This window comes from Eleginops maclovinus, chromosome 7, assembly GCF_036324505.1.
Source record: "Eleginops maclovinus isolate JMC-PN-2008 ecotype Puerto Natales chromosome 7, JC_Emac_rtc_rv5, whole genome shotgun sequence".
NCBI lineage: Eukaryota > Metazoa > Chordata > Actinopteri > Perciformes > Eleginopidae > Eleginops > Eleginops maclovinus.
Genome location: NC_086355.1, coordinates 13,800,818 through 13,816,862, shown reverse-complemented (window position 1 = coordinate 13,816,862; position 16,045 = coordinate 13,800,818). Strand labels below are relative to the sequence as shown.

Here is a 16,045-nt window from a genome sequence, read left to right as displayed (position 1 = left end):
ACACTCTTTTCTTCAGTTATTTATTTTCTCTGATTCTGGCTCGTACTGGCTGAGGCTATTTGAGGCACGAGTTATGTGTGTTTGGAGTGCTAATGATTCACAGTCTTGTTAACCCTGAATTTAATGTGTTATTCTGCTAGAGCGTATTGTTCAGCCTTAACCTCATTCACAAACACTCAGTCAGACATGGATGTTTCGGATTTCAGAAGGAGAAGCTGAGGTGTAGCTGTTTTGGTTTTACACATTCACCCTCCCTTGGCAATAACCCGACTGACCGCCCTCTTCCTCTCTTACAAATCCATCCTTCACAACAAACCAGGCATATTCCATTTTCCCCAGTTGGGCCTCAGCAGGAACTGCTTTGACCTTGCTCTTATTTCCCATAAACTCCAAACAGGCAGGTGGGCAGGCCGGGATTATTGCTCTGTGGCTGGTTTCCCCCTCCAGCCACCATCAGGTACTTAAACCAGCTCAGGTGAGATGAAGAAAGAAGGATTATAGAGAAATGTCGGTTGTGTGACGGCAGATGCCCGAACGCTGTGCCAGAGTTTGTTTATTTTTCACCACCGCTGCACCCGCACCAGCAGATTATTACTTTCACCCACCTACAGCCGGCTATCCAATCCCCTCTGGCAGGACTCATGGCCATGGTAGAGGGGGAAAGCTGATTTAGACATCAGCCCACTCCCGACTATCAAATCCGGCGCCGGCTCTGTTGGCAGAGTCGTGTTTCCGATGATGTTCATATTGCTTAAAAATGTTATAATTCTGTCTGCCTCGTATGACAAAGAAATCTATGAGCAGCGTGTTTCCAGATTTCTGTTTCATAACATTTGTTGCTCACATGATGAACACCGGCCACGAAGGTCCATAGTCTGCTTTGACAAGGGAGACGAGTACAGATACCAGAGTTCAGCTGTTCAACTGTGACCCAGAATAACAGACGGTCACATGTGTCGCTCAGCACAAAGACAGTCTAGAGCTACTGATGGGAAGAGACTTTTGTATTCGTCCAGGTTTAGTTTTATTATACTTTCCTTGATTACTTGAGGCAAATGCTGCTCTCACCATCACAATGTTTCTCTGTTTGTTTTAATTGAGGAGTTCTTGAGCAGGTATTTATCTATCATTCAACATAATCTGTGTATAGGTTTGACTCTTGTTCAGTGTGTTGTGGCCATCTGTCTGTGTTTGCCTTAGCTGTGTAATGTTATGCCATTTTTTTCTTTTTACATCAGCTTGAAAATGGGTTGGTTTGAGACTGTAATGTGTATCCATCTTCTTTTGGGTGATAGCTTTAACATGTACTTTGTTGTTAAAAAAAAAGTCAATATATTCTAATAAACGGAATCATTTGTTTTGGAAAGTTTACCCACTCTCCATTAAAACATTGAACACACAGTAAGTTCTTTAAAAGCAACACAAACCTTTTTTTTGGGGGGGGATCTCCAAGCCTGAGTGTTGAGAAACAGTGTGACTGGTAGCAGAAGGTCAGGATGGATGCTGTGTTGACATGGTAACGTGTGAATGATGAAGTGGGATAGCGGCTAAATTGGTTCTTTGTTAATGGTGCAGCTGTCACCTTTAAGGGAGGTTCCCCCTGTGGGGCCCAGCAGGGCTTCCCTTAATGAGGAGCAGGGATGATAGAGACACAGAGGACCCGGCTGCTGCTGCTGTGTGAGTGTGAGCATGAGTGCAGTTCGCCCCTCTGTGTGTGTTAAAGGTCTCTCTGTCGCTGCATTAATATATAGTGGAAGGTCCAAGTGCTTTTGTGAAGAGACAGTCGGTAGAAACAAAATCGAAACGACCATTTTGGCATTTGCTGAGTGCCTCAAAAAAAAAAACTCCACTCTCCAGAGGATTGCTGGGTGTAGTGGGATTATTGGATCCTGCCGGACACACCCCGGGCATGTGTGTGTGTGGGTGGGTGTGTGTGTGTGTGTGTGTGTGTGCGAGCACGTATGGTCTCTGAACCTGATCCCAGTGCATCACCAGCTGCCACACAAACACACACTCATATAAAGTGTGGTGTAGTTCAGACTATCAGTGAATTCCTTCTCTGCCATTATGGCTCCACTTCTATACGTGTGTTCATACACTAGAGATGCACTCGCTGTGATGCTGCTGACATTAGGTGGCCTTTAGAGAGGGAAGAAATGAAAGGAAGTGTTTAGAGGATACATAGAGGGGGAGGGCTGAATAGGGTCTGTGTTTGTACAAGCTTGTCTCTAGAGCCCTGCAGGGGGATTAAAGGATCAGCCCCTGATCATTTCTCTCTCTCTCTCTCTCTCTCTCGCTCTCTCTCTCTCTCCATTCTGCTGACCATCTGCATTGTTACATTCTCCGAAGTATACTCTATGCACACATGTAACAAACAGCGTTTTAACAGGTCATTGTGTCCTTTTTGCCCAGTCACGGTCTCTTTCCTAAAGTCCTGTAAATAAATGAATGTGTAAATGAAACCCTGATGCCCAAACATTATTCATGGGATTCAATGCTCATGGAGATCTTCCATTAGAGATTAATGGAAGAGAGCGAGAGGTCTGTTTCCTATTGTTGGCATCAGATATATAGATGCATGGACTCCTGATTCAGTCTGTGAGGATGGAAAGTACACATGGGTCAAACTAACAAGAGGCCCAAACGCATGAGGTATCATGCCCGACTCTCTGTAGGTATTTTTCACGCAAGAAAATGTTGCAGTTTTTGCTGGGTTATACGGCTTACAGTGCTTGTGGACTTGTGTGTGTGTTTTTGTCCAGCCCACCGGGGCCCACGTCAGAAGCCCAGCTCCGAGAATTGTCCGTGGGGTGGAATTACAGGACGGGCCCCTACTCGCACAGCTCGATTGTCTTGGCTGTGGAAGGGACGGATTTATTGGATACCTGAGAGAGCATTCTCTCCTTCCCCTGCACTCTCAGCAACCTGCTTAGAGACAGCCCTGCATTATAGATGAGCTTCTGGCAGCCACTACACTCTCACAGCGCTCAGGTTACCCCCCCGATAGATACACACAGATACAGTACATGCATTCACACAAACATGTAAGAGGCATCTGCTTGGAGCAAAGGTCTAGGACGCATATCATGTAACTGAGAGCACATCCTGTCAAGGATTTTTAATCCCCCGTCTCCTTCCCCATCTTCCTGTTATTATTGTTTCCCAAAGGGCAAAATGCCAAATGATAAATGCATTATTAAACACACACATGTTGGCCACTGGATTTCAGGCTTGGGGTTAAAGCTTTGCAGCATTTCAGCAGCAAAGTTTTCTGTATCCAAGGGATCTACTTTTTATACTTTGACCTACGCCCAAAGGAAGAGCTGTGCCAGTGGTCGCTGCAGAGGGCAACATAAACACAGTGTGTTTCAAAAGGACTTCATGGCTGGCCTGTCCCCTTCAGGAAACCTCCACGTAACACAGTGCCAGCTCTCAGCTCTGCCTTTCTGTCTCCTCCCTCCTGGACTTTGATCTGTTGTTACCGACTGTACACACTGTACAGCCTCTCCCTCTCTCTATGTCCTACTGTCCCCTCAAACTTGATTGGATTTCTCAGGGCATATCCTTCTGGGTTTAAATGGAGGGAAAAAAAGTGTCATTTACAGAGCAATTGATTTCCAGCTTTGTGCCTCTTTTTTTTTGCAAAGATTTGGTAAACAAGCACAGTCAGGCTGTGGATAAATGGCCATCTGTTTCTCTGAAAACACAGTGTTACACTTGCAACAAATTCAAGTTTGAGAGATTTCTGACTTTGGAAGCTGCCAGCGAAAAAGTTACTGTAGCAGACAGCATTTAATATCCAATCCAGGGAGGGAAAGAAATGCACTCATGCTAAATCACTACAGTTGTATTTCCTGCAACTCTTTAACATTGCATGTCTGAAAGTTTGTTTATTATGCTCCTGCCTTTCTTGGCGAAACATTTTTTTTAACTCAATGAATCGTTTCCTGATTGAATACATCTCAAATAAGCGAAAAGCACTTTTCGCTTAATCCTAAAGTTTATCCAAAAACTGAATCACTTATGTGTAGATGTGACATCAGGGAAGTTCCATTCGCTTATGAAGACTGTGTTAATAACATCTCAGAAAAAGGAAGTAGGGGGCCTGAGTTGGGATTTAGGTGTTGCACCATATTATCCTTGTTTATTCTTTAAGCTGTTAAATCCTATACAGCTGAATATATATATTTTCTCATTTGCCATGTTTGAGAATATGTGTTAGCTAAGTTGGAGCAATATGAATAGATGTACTTTTAGATTAATAAAATAAAAGCTCTTTTCATAAACTACAAGCTATTCCTTTTAATTTCTCTATATTTGGTCATTGTAGACAAAGGTGCAAATTCAAACAGCTGTAATTTGTGGATTTTTTATTAAAAAATGTCATCAGTGTGACAATTTCTTGTGATAAAATGAACATTTTTCAGGCATTCACATTTGCTAGAGTAACGAAACACACCTGTTTGGATCAGATGTTTATATACTGTTTCTAAATATATCAATTATACACTACTAAGCCGTGTAGAGGCGTCTGTATGTTACTTCCGAGGCTGCATCGACTGATTTGAACTAGTGTGTTTGCTCTGCAGATGGCTATGGGCCCGTGGTAACTACTGCCGGCCCTGCTGGTTATTAAGCAGTGAGAATGGGATGTGCGTGCCAGATGTTTTGCTCTCAGCTGTCCTAATACACAGCAAGACTTTTAATCCCTGCAATACTGTTACGGCTGCAGAGAGAAAATAGTGAAGCCTTGGTTGTGTGTGTGTGTGTGTGTCTGTGTTATTATTGGTTTAGCCCGATTGTTTCCCAGATATTTCCCAGAATTGCGTTATTTTTATCAACTGTGCAACGTCTCTCATTCAAAAATGATGTCTTGTGTACCCTGATTTAGAGCCTTTCTTATATTTCTGATCTCCTCCTTCCTGCAGTGTTTGCACTCCGTAGTTAAAAATAATCATCATTAATGTAAGCTCTCTCAATCCCAGATCCATGAGAGGAAATGAGAGGATTTCATTTCTCCTGGTGAAAGTAAAAGGGCCCCATTGCAACAGTTCGTGTTTATGTGGTCTGAGAGGTGTCTACAATCATCCAAATGGATAATCTGTATTTCATTTCCCATGGACTTAATAATGTTTCTTGTTCTCTATCTCCCCACTCTGCAGGTGATTTTCAGCATTCAGTCAAACCCGTGTGTTAGGACGCGGCCCGCTCACTGTCACTGGGTAGCCCATGCACGTGCACGACACCATGGGTAGCTCCCCCGAGGTGCTTTCGTGGACGTCCTGCCCCAGTCTGCTTGTGGGCAAGCTGAAGGAGGAGCTCAAACTCACCGTGGTCGGGGACAACATGAAGAAATCAAACGCTCCCAACTCCCAACCTCAGCCTCCTCAGGCACCTCCACTACCTCCTCAGATTATCACAGACCTCGCCCCGCCCACGCACCTGCCCGTCCCCTTGCAGACGCCCGTTCAGGACGAGGACTCATTGCTGGGGGGTGTAACTCCCCTAAACATAGCCTTGAGCGTGGACTCGACACGGAGCGAGGGCGGACACTTTGACAACAGCGTGCTCCAGCTGCAGGAGCAGAGCCACGAGGAGGCCGGATCGCCCGCCCCCTGTGAGCACGGCTGCGGGAGTGTGACGGAGGAGCAGATAATAGATGGGGACTGTCTCATGGACCACAGTGAAGAGGAGAGGCTGAGTCACCTCCATCCTCACCCCGATGACATTAAGCTGCACTTCCACAGAGCGGGGCCCGGCTCAGGTGGGTTCTTGGAGGGGCTGTTTGGCTGCCTCCGGCCTGTCTGGAACATCATAGGGAAAACTTACTCCACAGAATACAAGCTACAACAGCAAGGTGAGTTCTGGGTTTATGTTTCTAGATGGAATCTACTTAGGAAACCTAATTCTCTGTGTTTAATTCAAATGTCCCATTAAGCCTTCTGAAAAACCAACTCTGGTTCCCTCCTGTTTTTCCTGCTGTAGTCTGAAACTGTAATTGAATAGCCAGCTCCAGCTTCACCATATTGCCATTGTGGGTGAGGCGGTTCAGCTGTCAGTTTCAATTGAGGTCAAGGTTAAGGTAGACTCGCCTTGCTGCGGGGCGGCCTGCACAGAGGCTGCAGGACACGAGTCGAGGTCAGACAGAACTGGGCTGGGTCTTGTGGTTTGTCGGTTAATGTTCGAATGGAGAGGGCTGGAGATTTCAGCAGCATGGCCTCTCCTCTTGCTTTCTAAACCCCATAAGAAGGATGGAAAACCATATGACTCACTGTTTGACGGTTATAGCAGATGTGCACAGGGCGTTGTGTTTTTTTGCTTAGGTTGGCCAGGAATATGATATTTAGTGTAAATCATGTTGGGTGTGTTTTTCTTTTACTGTAACTCTGAGGTGTTTAAATGAGTGGTCATCGCAAACCCAAATGACCTTTATTTTTGAACGTTTGTATTTAAGTTCAACCTCAAGAAAATGATAATCTTTTAAAGGACTTTCGGAGGTAAGGCTGTGTACAGTATAGCCAAGAAATTGTTCACGCTCTATCCCAAATTAAATAGCAAATTTGATCTTTACACTTATTTTAAACAAATGAGTTTAAGTTGTAGACTTAAAGCCAGTCTAACTTTATCTGCCTATTTTCCTTTCCGCTGAGCTCTGCTAACTGTGCTGCTAGCTGGAGCTTCACATTCACTCTTCATACTGTTTATTTAACTTTCAACAAGAAGTCAATGAGTTCAGTTCTCCCTTTAAGGGCAAAAATATGATTGAACAAACAGTATTGTGGAAAGAAAATGTGGAATAAAGAAAAAAATGTGACAATCATATACCACTCTCACTCTCACTGTCAAGTGTTCCGTCTTTTTTGGCTGTGCTTAACCCCCACTTGATAGGGAGGCACCAATTCTGAATGTTTTAACTGGGTTTCACTCAATGACCAGGCTTCTTGTATCTTTATCCGATTTATTCCTTTTGTAGCCCAGACAGTACAGCCAAAAAAGACGGAACACTTGACAGTGAAAAACCGGCTGTCTGTTCAGTCTTTGAATAATTGGTACCAGATTCAGCACAACTTCGGAAGAGCTCGATGAGAATGCCGCCTCTTACTCTCCTCGTGCTTTACTGACGTTTGTCTTTTTAAACAGATATTAAGCCGGAACTGCGTGCGTCTTCTTTTCCTGCTCGAGTGTTCCCATGCGAGTGATAATTAGTTCCGCTTGACTGCCGACGACGAAAAAGGGGCGTTCACCGTGACACCTCCCACTCAACCTTTTTGTACTTGGACAGATAGGTTGCAAATTTTAAGGTGAACCTAAACAGTGAGGATTCTGCTCTTCTACAGGGAGAAGGACTACCAGCCGTCTGACATCTCTTCGCAATACCACCCCATTTGACTTCTCTGACCTCTCTGAGGACTTGGTCGCTGGCCTTTGATGCTGAACGGAGGCACAGTTGCTTGGTGTGACAAGAATCTCAACATCTCTCACGATGTCCTTTGAGTCGGGAGCTACAGTGACGACTCTGCCGAGCCTAAAATGACCCCGTAGAGCGTTTTGATTCGCAAAGCCACACAACATCCCCAACGCTGACATTTCTTTCTGTGGTGTGCCATTTGGTTCTAATGAAGAGACCTGGGCCAGCAAGCTGGCTCCACGCTTTCCAAAACTCATTCACCTGGGTTTGAATTTCACGAAGGCGCTTGTAGGGGTAGTTGTTAAAGCTGAAGGACTTCACGTCACCACTGGGAGATGCTCGTCCTAAGAGAAGCGAGTTTGGTGTTACATACTCAATGCGGTCCTCTCGACTCTGGATTCTTGCGTCAATGGGCCGCTCATTAGCCAGGTTAGCTGCCAACTGGAGGGCTGTCAGGAACTCATTGAAAGTAAGGCTTGCCGTCTTGCTCAAACTTTGAAGTGCTCTCTTGGCAATCCTTACGGCAGCTTCAGCAGCTCCGTTTCGATGTGGTGAATCAGCGGGGAGCACTTTCCATGTCCAGCTTGTCCCATTTTTTACAGCATACTCCTCCAGGCTTGCTGTGTCTTGGCTTTGCAGAAAGGTGTACAAGTCCTCCAGCAAAGATCTTGCACCAACAAAATTGGTCCCAGGGTCTGACCAAACCTTGAGGGGGTGGCCCCTGATGGCAGCGAATCTCTGATAGGCCATTAGAAAGCTCTCTGTGGACAGACTACTGGCGAGATCTATGTGCAGAGCCCGGCTCGCCATGCAGCAAAAGACGACCCCCCATACTTTCATAGATACTCTTCTTTTGATGTCATCTCTCACCAGGTATGGTCCAAACAAGTCAACAGATATAAACTGGAATGGCGCAGCAGGTCTTGACCTTTCTACTGGCAGATCACCCATCACTTGTTGGCATACTTGAGCTCTTGCCTTCCTGCAGTGGATGCACTGGTTGACAACTTTCTGGGCCAGCCTTCTACCTTGGATGACCCAAGCCTTTTGCCGCATCCTTAACAGAGTCCCGGCAACCCCTTCATGACCTTCCTGATGACTTTGGCGTGCCAGTAGAGTTTCTAGCCAGGTGTCGAAAGGAACCAGTGGAACAGCCAAGCAGTCTTCTTTGAAATACTGTATTCGGCCTCCACACAGTAACAGCCCACTAGCTCCATCCTTGTACACAACCAGCCGGTCTGTTGTGGTGCTGGGGAAGGTAACTCCTTCTTGTGCTGCTAAACACAGATCTCGGAATGAGTCCTCCCTCTCGGCCGCAGTGATGATGCCAACCAATGGGACTGCCTCCCACTTTGGTCTTCCCCTGGCTCTGCAATGAAGAAACTTCTTTGCCGCCCTCCAGACCAGCGCTAGTGACTTCATTAGTCGTGTTAGGCTACTGAACCGCTTGATATCCAACAGGCTTGAAGCTGCAACCTCGGCTGGTGGCCTATGCAGATCCGCGGAGGTCGAAGTTGGATCCTGCTTGGGCTCCTGCCTTGACTCCTGCTTGGGCTCCTGCTTTGCTCCAGCCCGGGTAAGGGCAGCAACAAAAGCCTTCTTTTGGATGCGTGTGAGGTTCTCTCTCGCTTCGGCAGCAACATCCTTGGCGGACTTCACTGGCCACTCACTCTCTGGGAGACTTAAGAACGTAGGACCCAGCTGCCACTCTGTGCCTTCATCCAACTCTCTGGGGCTTGCCCCTCTGGAAATAATATCCGCTATGTTGAGTGGGCCAGGAATCCACCACCAGTCTTGGACGTTCGTGCTGCCTTGAATTTCCCCAATTCTATTTGCGAAGAACGTCTGGTAGCCGTAGCTTTCGCGTTGGATAGCCCCCAGGACTGTCTGGCTATCAACCAGGTGGTACCACCTCTCCACACGAATTCTGCAGTGCTTCTGGAAATACTTCTTCAGACGGGCAGCGTAGACAGCTCCACAAACTTCAGCCTTGACAGCGTCCCCCTTCTGGTCTAACGGCGTCAGCCTGGCTTTGGAATCAACTAGCCGTATGGTCACGTCTTGTGGCAATTTCCACCGCAGGTACAACACAGCGCCGTACGAGCGCTCACTACCATCGGAGAATGTGATACCGCAGGGCTCAGCGGATGGGTCAGGTGGTGTCAAGGCTCTCGCGAAACTCACCCGACCGAGCTCAGCATAGTCCTCAAAGAGGCAGACGGCATCTTCCCGGAGGCCCTCAGACAAAGGTACGTCCCATGTATTTTCTGATGGACTATATTTGCCCTTTGCTTCTTGGAAAGCCCTCCTCACCAAGATGGCTCCCTTCTGCTTGACAGGCGTCACAAGACCAAGGGGATCGTACAGTCCAGAGACTTGACTTAGGAGCTCTCTACGAGTGAGTGGATTTGGCACCCGTGCCCTTACTTCATCTTGCAACAGGTTTTCTCCCAATCTCATTTTCTTTTTCTTTTTAGAGAAGTTCACAGCCACCATCATGCGAAGTTTGTCACTCTCTGGGTCATACCCAAGACCCAGAGCTTTATTGTTCTCTTCGGAGAGTTGGTTTGGAAGGACCATCACTGAGGGTTCTTTCCTCTCAAGGTCTCTGTGTCCTGGCCTCCCACTTTGGCCAGAGTAGACCCACGGCTTCATGTTGAATCCGCCGGCTTCCAGGATCTTTTCGACATTAGCTGTTATTTGCTTGAGCTGACTCGGGTCGTTGTGCGAAGTCAGGACATCATCGATAATTATATTTTATTTTGACAAAATGTCATGTTTTTGTTTCCAGACATGTGGGAGGTTCCATTCGAGGAGATCTCAGAGTTGCAGTGGCTGGGCAGCGGTGCTCAGGGCGCAGTCTTCTTGGGAAAATTCCGCTCTGAGGAGGTGGCCATCAAAAAAGTGCGTGAGCAGAAGGAGACGGACATCAAACACCTGCGAAAACTCAAGCACCCAAATATCATCAGCTTCAAGTGAGAACAAAGACATGGCTGAGCATGTTACCTGATCGGGTTCAAAGGCTGAAACATGTTGTCATTATCAGCATACGTCAGTCTTTAAAATGGTTTCCTGTTTTTGTCCAACTCAGGGGTGTGTGCACCCAGGCGCCGTGTTACTGCATCATCATGGAGTACTGTGCTCAGGGACAGCTGTATGAGGTGCTGAGGGCCGGGAGGAAGGTGACCCCCAGGATGCTAGTGGACTGGGCCACAGGCATCGCCAGCGGCATGAACTACCTGCACCTGCACAAGATCATCCACAGAGATCTCAAGTCTCCCAAGTGAGTCTCCTCTGTAATTGGTTTTAGGGATTCAGAAGCAAAGAGAATAATATAAGACGATTAATTACTAATAATTATAACGATAAAGCAACATTTCCCGCTGGTTAGTGATCCACTAATAAACACAGATAATAAGGACAACATCGAACGCAGTACTCTGACTAGAGCCAGTCCTAGTTGTGGATGTTGTTCAAGTTTCAAAGGAAAACAACACATGGCAATTTGCTAAACAAGTTTTGATGTACTTTATTTAGTTTTGTAAAAATGATTAAATCAGTTAGGTTAGACCTATGGGGTATTAAACCATCCATCTTTGTTGACTACACCCTTACATCCTTGCTTAACCTTAGGTAAACTATAGGTTATAATAATAATAATAATAATAATAATAATAATCCATTTTATTTATACAGCACTTTTCTAAAAACTCAAACACACTTTACAGAGGTGATATTCATTAAAACAGAATTAAAGCCACACACTTACATTAAATTACAGATATTATGAACTTCTGTACTTTTAGATGTGTACAATTATCACTCATCTTTTCAGTATCAAATGTTTGTTAATTATAAACTCTCACTAATGTGTTTTCTAAAACTATGAAAATTGTTCTTATATTTTTAACATTGAGCGGGTCCCTCGCTTATAATTTCACTGAATACTAATAGAGATAATTTGACTGTCAATGCGTCGGTATTTAAAGCTGCGAATGATAAAACTCCTCTTGATCTACAGTAGAGGAGTACAGTATGTTTCCTTGGGTTTTCGCTGTTGCGTTATATCCCGACGGCACAGTGGTTAATTAAAGCTGATTAGCAACAACAATTCATCCTTTCAGCTCTTTGGAGTCTTGACATTAACTTAAATGTCATTCCCAGAAATAATAAAAACCCTTTCTCCTCGACATAAGAGGCGAAACAGTGTCCTGCTCCTCCTCCCCTGCCCACTGTAACCCTCTTCCTCTAATCAATATCATCATGCTGCTGCGGTGCCAAACACTGTATGAGTCAGCACAATGATAGCAGGCTACTGAATGTGCTGGAAAGGTCAGTCTCATTTCACTAATGGGCTGATTCAGATGTAGAATTGTGCTTCTGTAACCATCTTTTAGGCTTGAGGATTCAATTGCTACAAAAATAATGTCAAACCCCTTTAAAACCAGTGGAAATGTCACAGGATGAAAAATGAGTCTGAAAGGTTTAACACAGGTTCATGTGACCTGGATTAATGTCGCTCTGACACTGCTTGGCTTCAGTATGAAAGGTTTTTATATTACCTCTACGGTAAACTTGTTCTTGGTTCTCTGGATTAAACAGTGTGACCTTGCTAACATGATTTCTGTTTGTGTCTGTTTTTCAGTGTTTTGGTCACATACAACGACACTGTGAAAATCTCTGACTTTGGAACGTCCAAAGAGCTCAGTGACAAAAGTACAAAGATGTCATTTGCGGGTACAGTGGCCTGGATGGCCCCAGAAGTGATACGAAATGAGCCTGTGTCGGAAAAAGTAGACATCTGGTAAGTACCATAACTACACAGTTTCAAATGAATACATTAGTCTAAGATGGTGTTCAAATGTGACATACTGAGGCCTTACTCTCTTTGCTTTTCTGTTGAAGGTCATTTGGGGTCGTCCTGTGGGAACTTTTGACCGGAGAGATTCCTTACAAAGATGTGGACTCCTCCGCCATCATTTGGGGTGTTGGCAGCAACAGTCTCCACCTTCCTGTCCCCTCCACCTGCCCGGATGGCTTCAAAATCCTCATGAAACAAACATGGTGCGTGGGGATAACACTTCTTTAAATGTTTTACAGCAACTTAGTTGAGCACATCTGTAAGAATGTAAAAAGGCTACGTTTATTCTAGATAAGATAAATGCTAACAGCGCTGCTTTCGGTTCTCCTATAATTACATACCCTCTCCCTGTTATTTGCTTATTTTAGGCAAGGCAAGCCCAGGAATAGGCCTTCGTTCCGTCAGATACTCCTACACCTCGACATTGCTGCTGCTGATGTCCTGGGAGCTCCTCAGGAGACCTACTTCAAGTCTCAGGTCGGCACAACAAACTGCCATACCCAATAACCTTCACTTTGTATTTGTCACAGGACTGTAAACACTTATAAACATAAGTTTCATGTGCTCCAACAGTTGAGTGGTACATAAGCCAGTAGATAAGATACATAGTACTTTATCTCTTTATTCTACTCAAGAGAATAACTCTTTATATTTTATTCTCTTGGGTACAGTGCTGAGTCATCTCAAGGCATCTGTGTGTAAGAGTGGATTTTCATTATTGTTTTTTAAATGTGTTCGTCCATATTACAGTCAGAATGGAGGGATGAAGTGAAGAAACATTTTGAGAAGATCAAAAGCGAAGGCACCTGCATCCACAGGCTGGACGAGGAACTGATCCGACGCAGGAGGGATGAGCTCAGGTGTGTAAGAAAGGAGAGACGCAAGGAGAAATGATTCATAGGAAGAGAGAGCAACATTCAACCAATAGCTTGCTGTGGTTTCAACAGTATTTTAATGACACACTTCTTGTTAATGATGGAGCTTTGGAATTGTGTTTAGAAGTAAACATTTTTATGTATTTCCTTTTCTGTCTCAGACACGCACTGGATATCCGGGAGCACTATGAGAGGAAGCTGGAGAGAGCCAACAACCTGTACATGGAGCTCAGCGCCATCATGCTGCAGCTGGAGGTCCGAGAGAAGGAGCTCATGAAGTATGTCAATAAATCCTTTATCACTGAATTCATCTGCTAGATTTACTCCTGTCCCATCCTCATTAACATGCCTTCCCATCATTTGATCTTTACAAAGTACATTTCCAGGAAGGAGATCATCACAATGGCCTGTCAGGACAATTGATTGTATATTTATAGCTAGTGAGGAGAATGGAACAGAAAATGTCATTGTTAATTCTCTGACCTATTTTTTCCCCCATGAGGATTTTGCCCTCTTCTAAAAAAAAGTCCTGTTCATGTTGTCCTGTGTGTATAACACAAATAAATAAATAATTCAAATGTTTTACATTTAAACTGAAAGTACGATCATCTGTAATGGTTTCAGATGAATTGTGGAGTAATGTTAGTGTTAGTAAAACCCTTTTAAGTAACACAAAATTAATTCTGCTGTCCCTGTAGGAGAGAGTCGGCAGTGGAAAAGAAATATCCAGGAACCTATAAGCGCCACCTGGTCCGACCCATCGTCAGGTCCAACGCTGTGGAGAAGCTCATCAAGAAGAAGAGCAGCATGTCCCACAAACCTGGGATGTCCAACACTAAACGGTATGAACACTAGCAAATTGAACAGCTCAAAAAAAGACTGTAGATTTCTGTTTCAACGCTAAAAGTCAAGAGACCAAAACTCTCTAATACGCCACTGTGCAACTCTCAGTAAACTAATACAGATTTACATTGTGTTCTAGTAAAGCCAGAAACTCGAGTTTAACACATTGAACATTCAGTAATGAGGAAATGAAATACATTCAGATACATTAAGTAATGTAAGGAGGCTGTGGCGCAGTGGGGTAGTGTAGGTCACACTGCAGTCAGCATGTCGTTGTGTCCCTTAGCATGACACTTCCCCCCAAATTGCTCGTGTGGGGATTGTCAACAGAAAGGAATGTATGTAACTCGCTTTGGATAAAAGCGTCTAATAAGTGACCTGTAATGTGGCTGAATACCTTTCTTTCAGGCCGGATTTGCTTCGCTCTGAAGGCATCCCCGGCCTGGACCCTCTCCCCTCCCCCTCGCCTCTCTCCGCCAGCCCCAAGATCTCCACGCCTCCTGGAAAAGCCCGATACCGCAGCAAGCCTCGCCACCGCCGCGCCAACAGCAAAGGAAGCCACAGCGAGTTCCCCGGCCTGCTGAGGCCGCTCACTGCGGCGTTAGAAGACTCCCTGTCTCTTCAGGAGCAGCCGTTCCTCCATCACCACCACCACCACCTCCCAACAACTGAGGGGCCTCTCCTCCCCTTAAAGGGCCGCGAGGAGGCCGTGGTCAACTGTGCCAACAACCTTCGTTACTTCGGCCCCGCCGCCCCCCTCCGCAGCCCTCAGACGGACCACATGCAGCGTCGCGTTTCTGGTACTAATCCTGACCTCATATCTACCGCTGTGGATGCAAACACACGACAGCGGACTTCATCCACCAGCGCCAGCCTCGTTCCAGGTGCTGGTGCTGCAGCTGGTGCTGGTGCTGGTTCTGGTTCTCTGTGCCCCTGCTGCCAGGCTCACCCCTTCCCCGGCTGCCTACACTGTCAGGAGACCCCTCCTGCGGCCAGCCACCCGGAGTTGCCTCACTACTCCCTGCTCAACACCCAGGAAGGCTCAGCGTCTTCTTTAGGGGCCCAGAGCAAAGCCTCAGACGGAGAGGCCCCAAAGAAAGCCGAGCCGCAGGAACAACAGGCATCCCAACGCACTCACACCCTGCCCAGCGCCCTGCCCCGCACCCTCAGACCCCTCAGGAAGGTGAGCAGAGCGGGAGGCCTTACATCAGCAACACTGTAGTGTGTGTGTGTGTGTGTGTGTGTGTGTGTGTGTGTGTGTGTGTGTGTGTGTGTGTGTGTGTGTGTGTGTGTGTGTGTGTGTGTGTGTGTGTGTGTGTGTGTGTGTGTGTGTGTGTGTGTGTGTGTGTGTGTGTGTGTGTGTGTGTGTGTGTGTGTGTGTGTGTATAAAGTAAACTATGAAAGATGATTAACAGCTGTAACTACTTCCCTCACAGGGTGGAGATGAGTCGTCTGAAGAGGAGGAGGGAGAGGTCGATAGTGAAGTGGAGTTTCCACGGAGACAGAGGTAAAATCCAGTTGGTTGCTAAGTCTGTCACCTTGACCTTCACTGTGTTGTAAAGCTGTTGTAAAAGAAAATACAGACCAATACTGCATCATAATCACTACGCTATATACAATGAGACATGTTTTTTTTTTAATGGAACAACTGGATTAAAATAGCATCACCATGTTTTTTTTCTTCCTCCGCTCCCTCGCAGACCTCATCGCTGTATGAGCAGCTTCCAGTCCTACTCCACCTTCAGCTCAGAGAACCTGTCGGTGTCTGATGGGGAGGAGGGGAACACCAGCGATCACTCTCACAGCGGGCCCCTGGAGAGGCTGAGCGCCAGTCAGGAGGAGCACCTGGACGAGCTGCTGTCGCACACGCCGGAAATCCCCATCGACATCTCCACCCAGTCAGACGGCCTCTCCGACAAGGAGTGCGCCGTCCGCAGGGTGAAGACCCAGATCTCCCTGGGGAAACTGTGCGCCGACGAACACAGCTACGAGGTCAGTACTGTGGGTGCTCTTTACCGTTAGCCAGGCTAGCACACATGAAGTCATAAAAACGATATT

General features: G+C 46.1%; 1 protein-coding gene across 6 annotated transcripts in view; it reads left to right on the top strand.

Annotated features, from left to right (window-relative positions):
* The window catches only part of si:ch211-45c16.2 (mitogen-activated protein kinase kinase kinase 13), a 30,555-nt gene that overhangs the window by 11,517 nt on the left and 2,993 nt on the right, over nt 1-16,045 (top strand). For all 6 annotated transcript variants that reach the window (XM_063887808.1, XM_063887814.1, XM_063887810.1 and 3 more), the window contains 12 exons: nt 5,163-5,857; nt 10,200-10,383; nt 10,500-10,691; nt 12,054-12,212; nt 12,314-12,472; nt 12,638-12,746; nt 13,020-13,129; nt 13,306-13,422; nt 13,843-13,986; nt 14,396-15,170; nt 15,424-15,494; nt 15,688-15,979. In XM_063887808.1, the coding sequence (XP_063743878.1) occupies nt 5,230-5,857; nt 10,200-10,383; nt 10,500-10,691; nt 12,054-12,212; nt 12,314-12,472; nt 12,638-12,746; nt 13,020-13,129; nt 13,306-13,422; nt 13,843-13,986; nt 14,396-15,170; nt 15,424-15,494; nt 15,688-15,979 (2,940 nt within the window). In that variant the 5' untranslated portion in view covers nt 5,163-5,229. The remainder of the gene's footprint in view (nt 1-5,162; nt 5,858-10,199; nt 10,384-10,499; nt 10,692-12,053; nt 12,213-12,313; nt 12,473-12,637; nt 12,747-13,019; nt 13,130-13,305; nt 13,423-13,842; nt 13,987-14,395; nt 15,171-15,423; nt 15,495-15,687; nt 15,980-16,045) is intronic.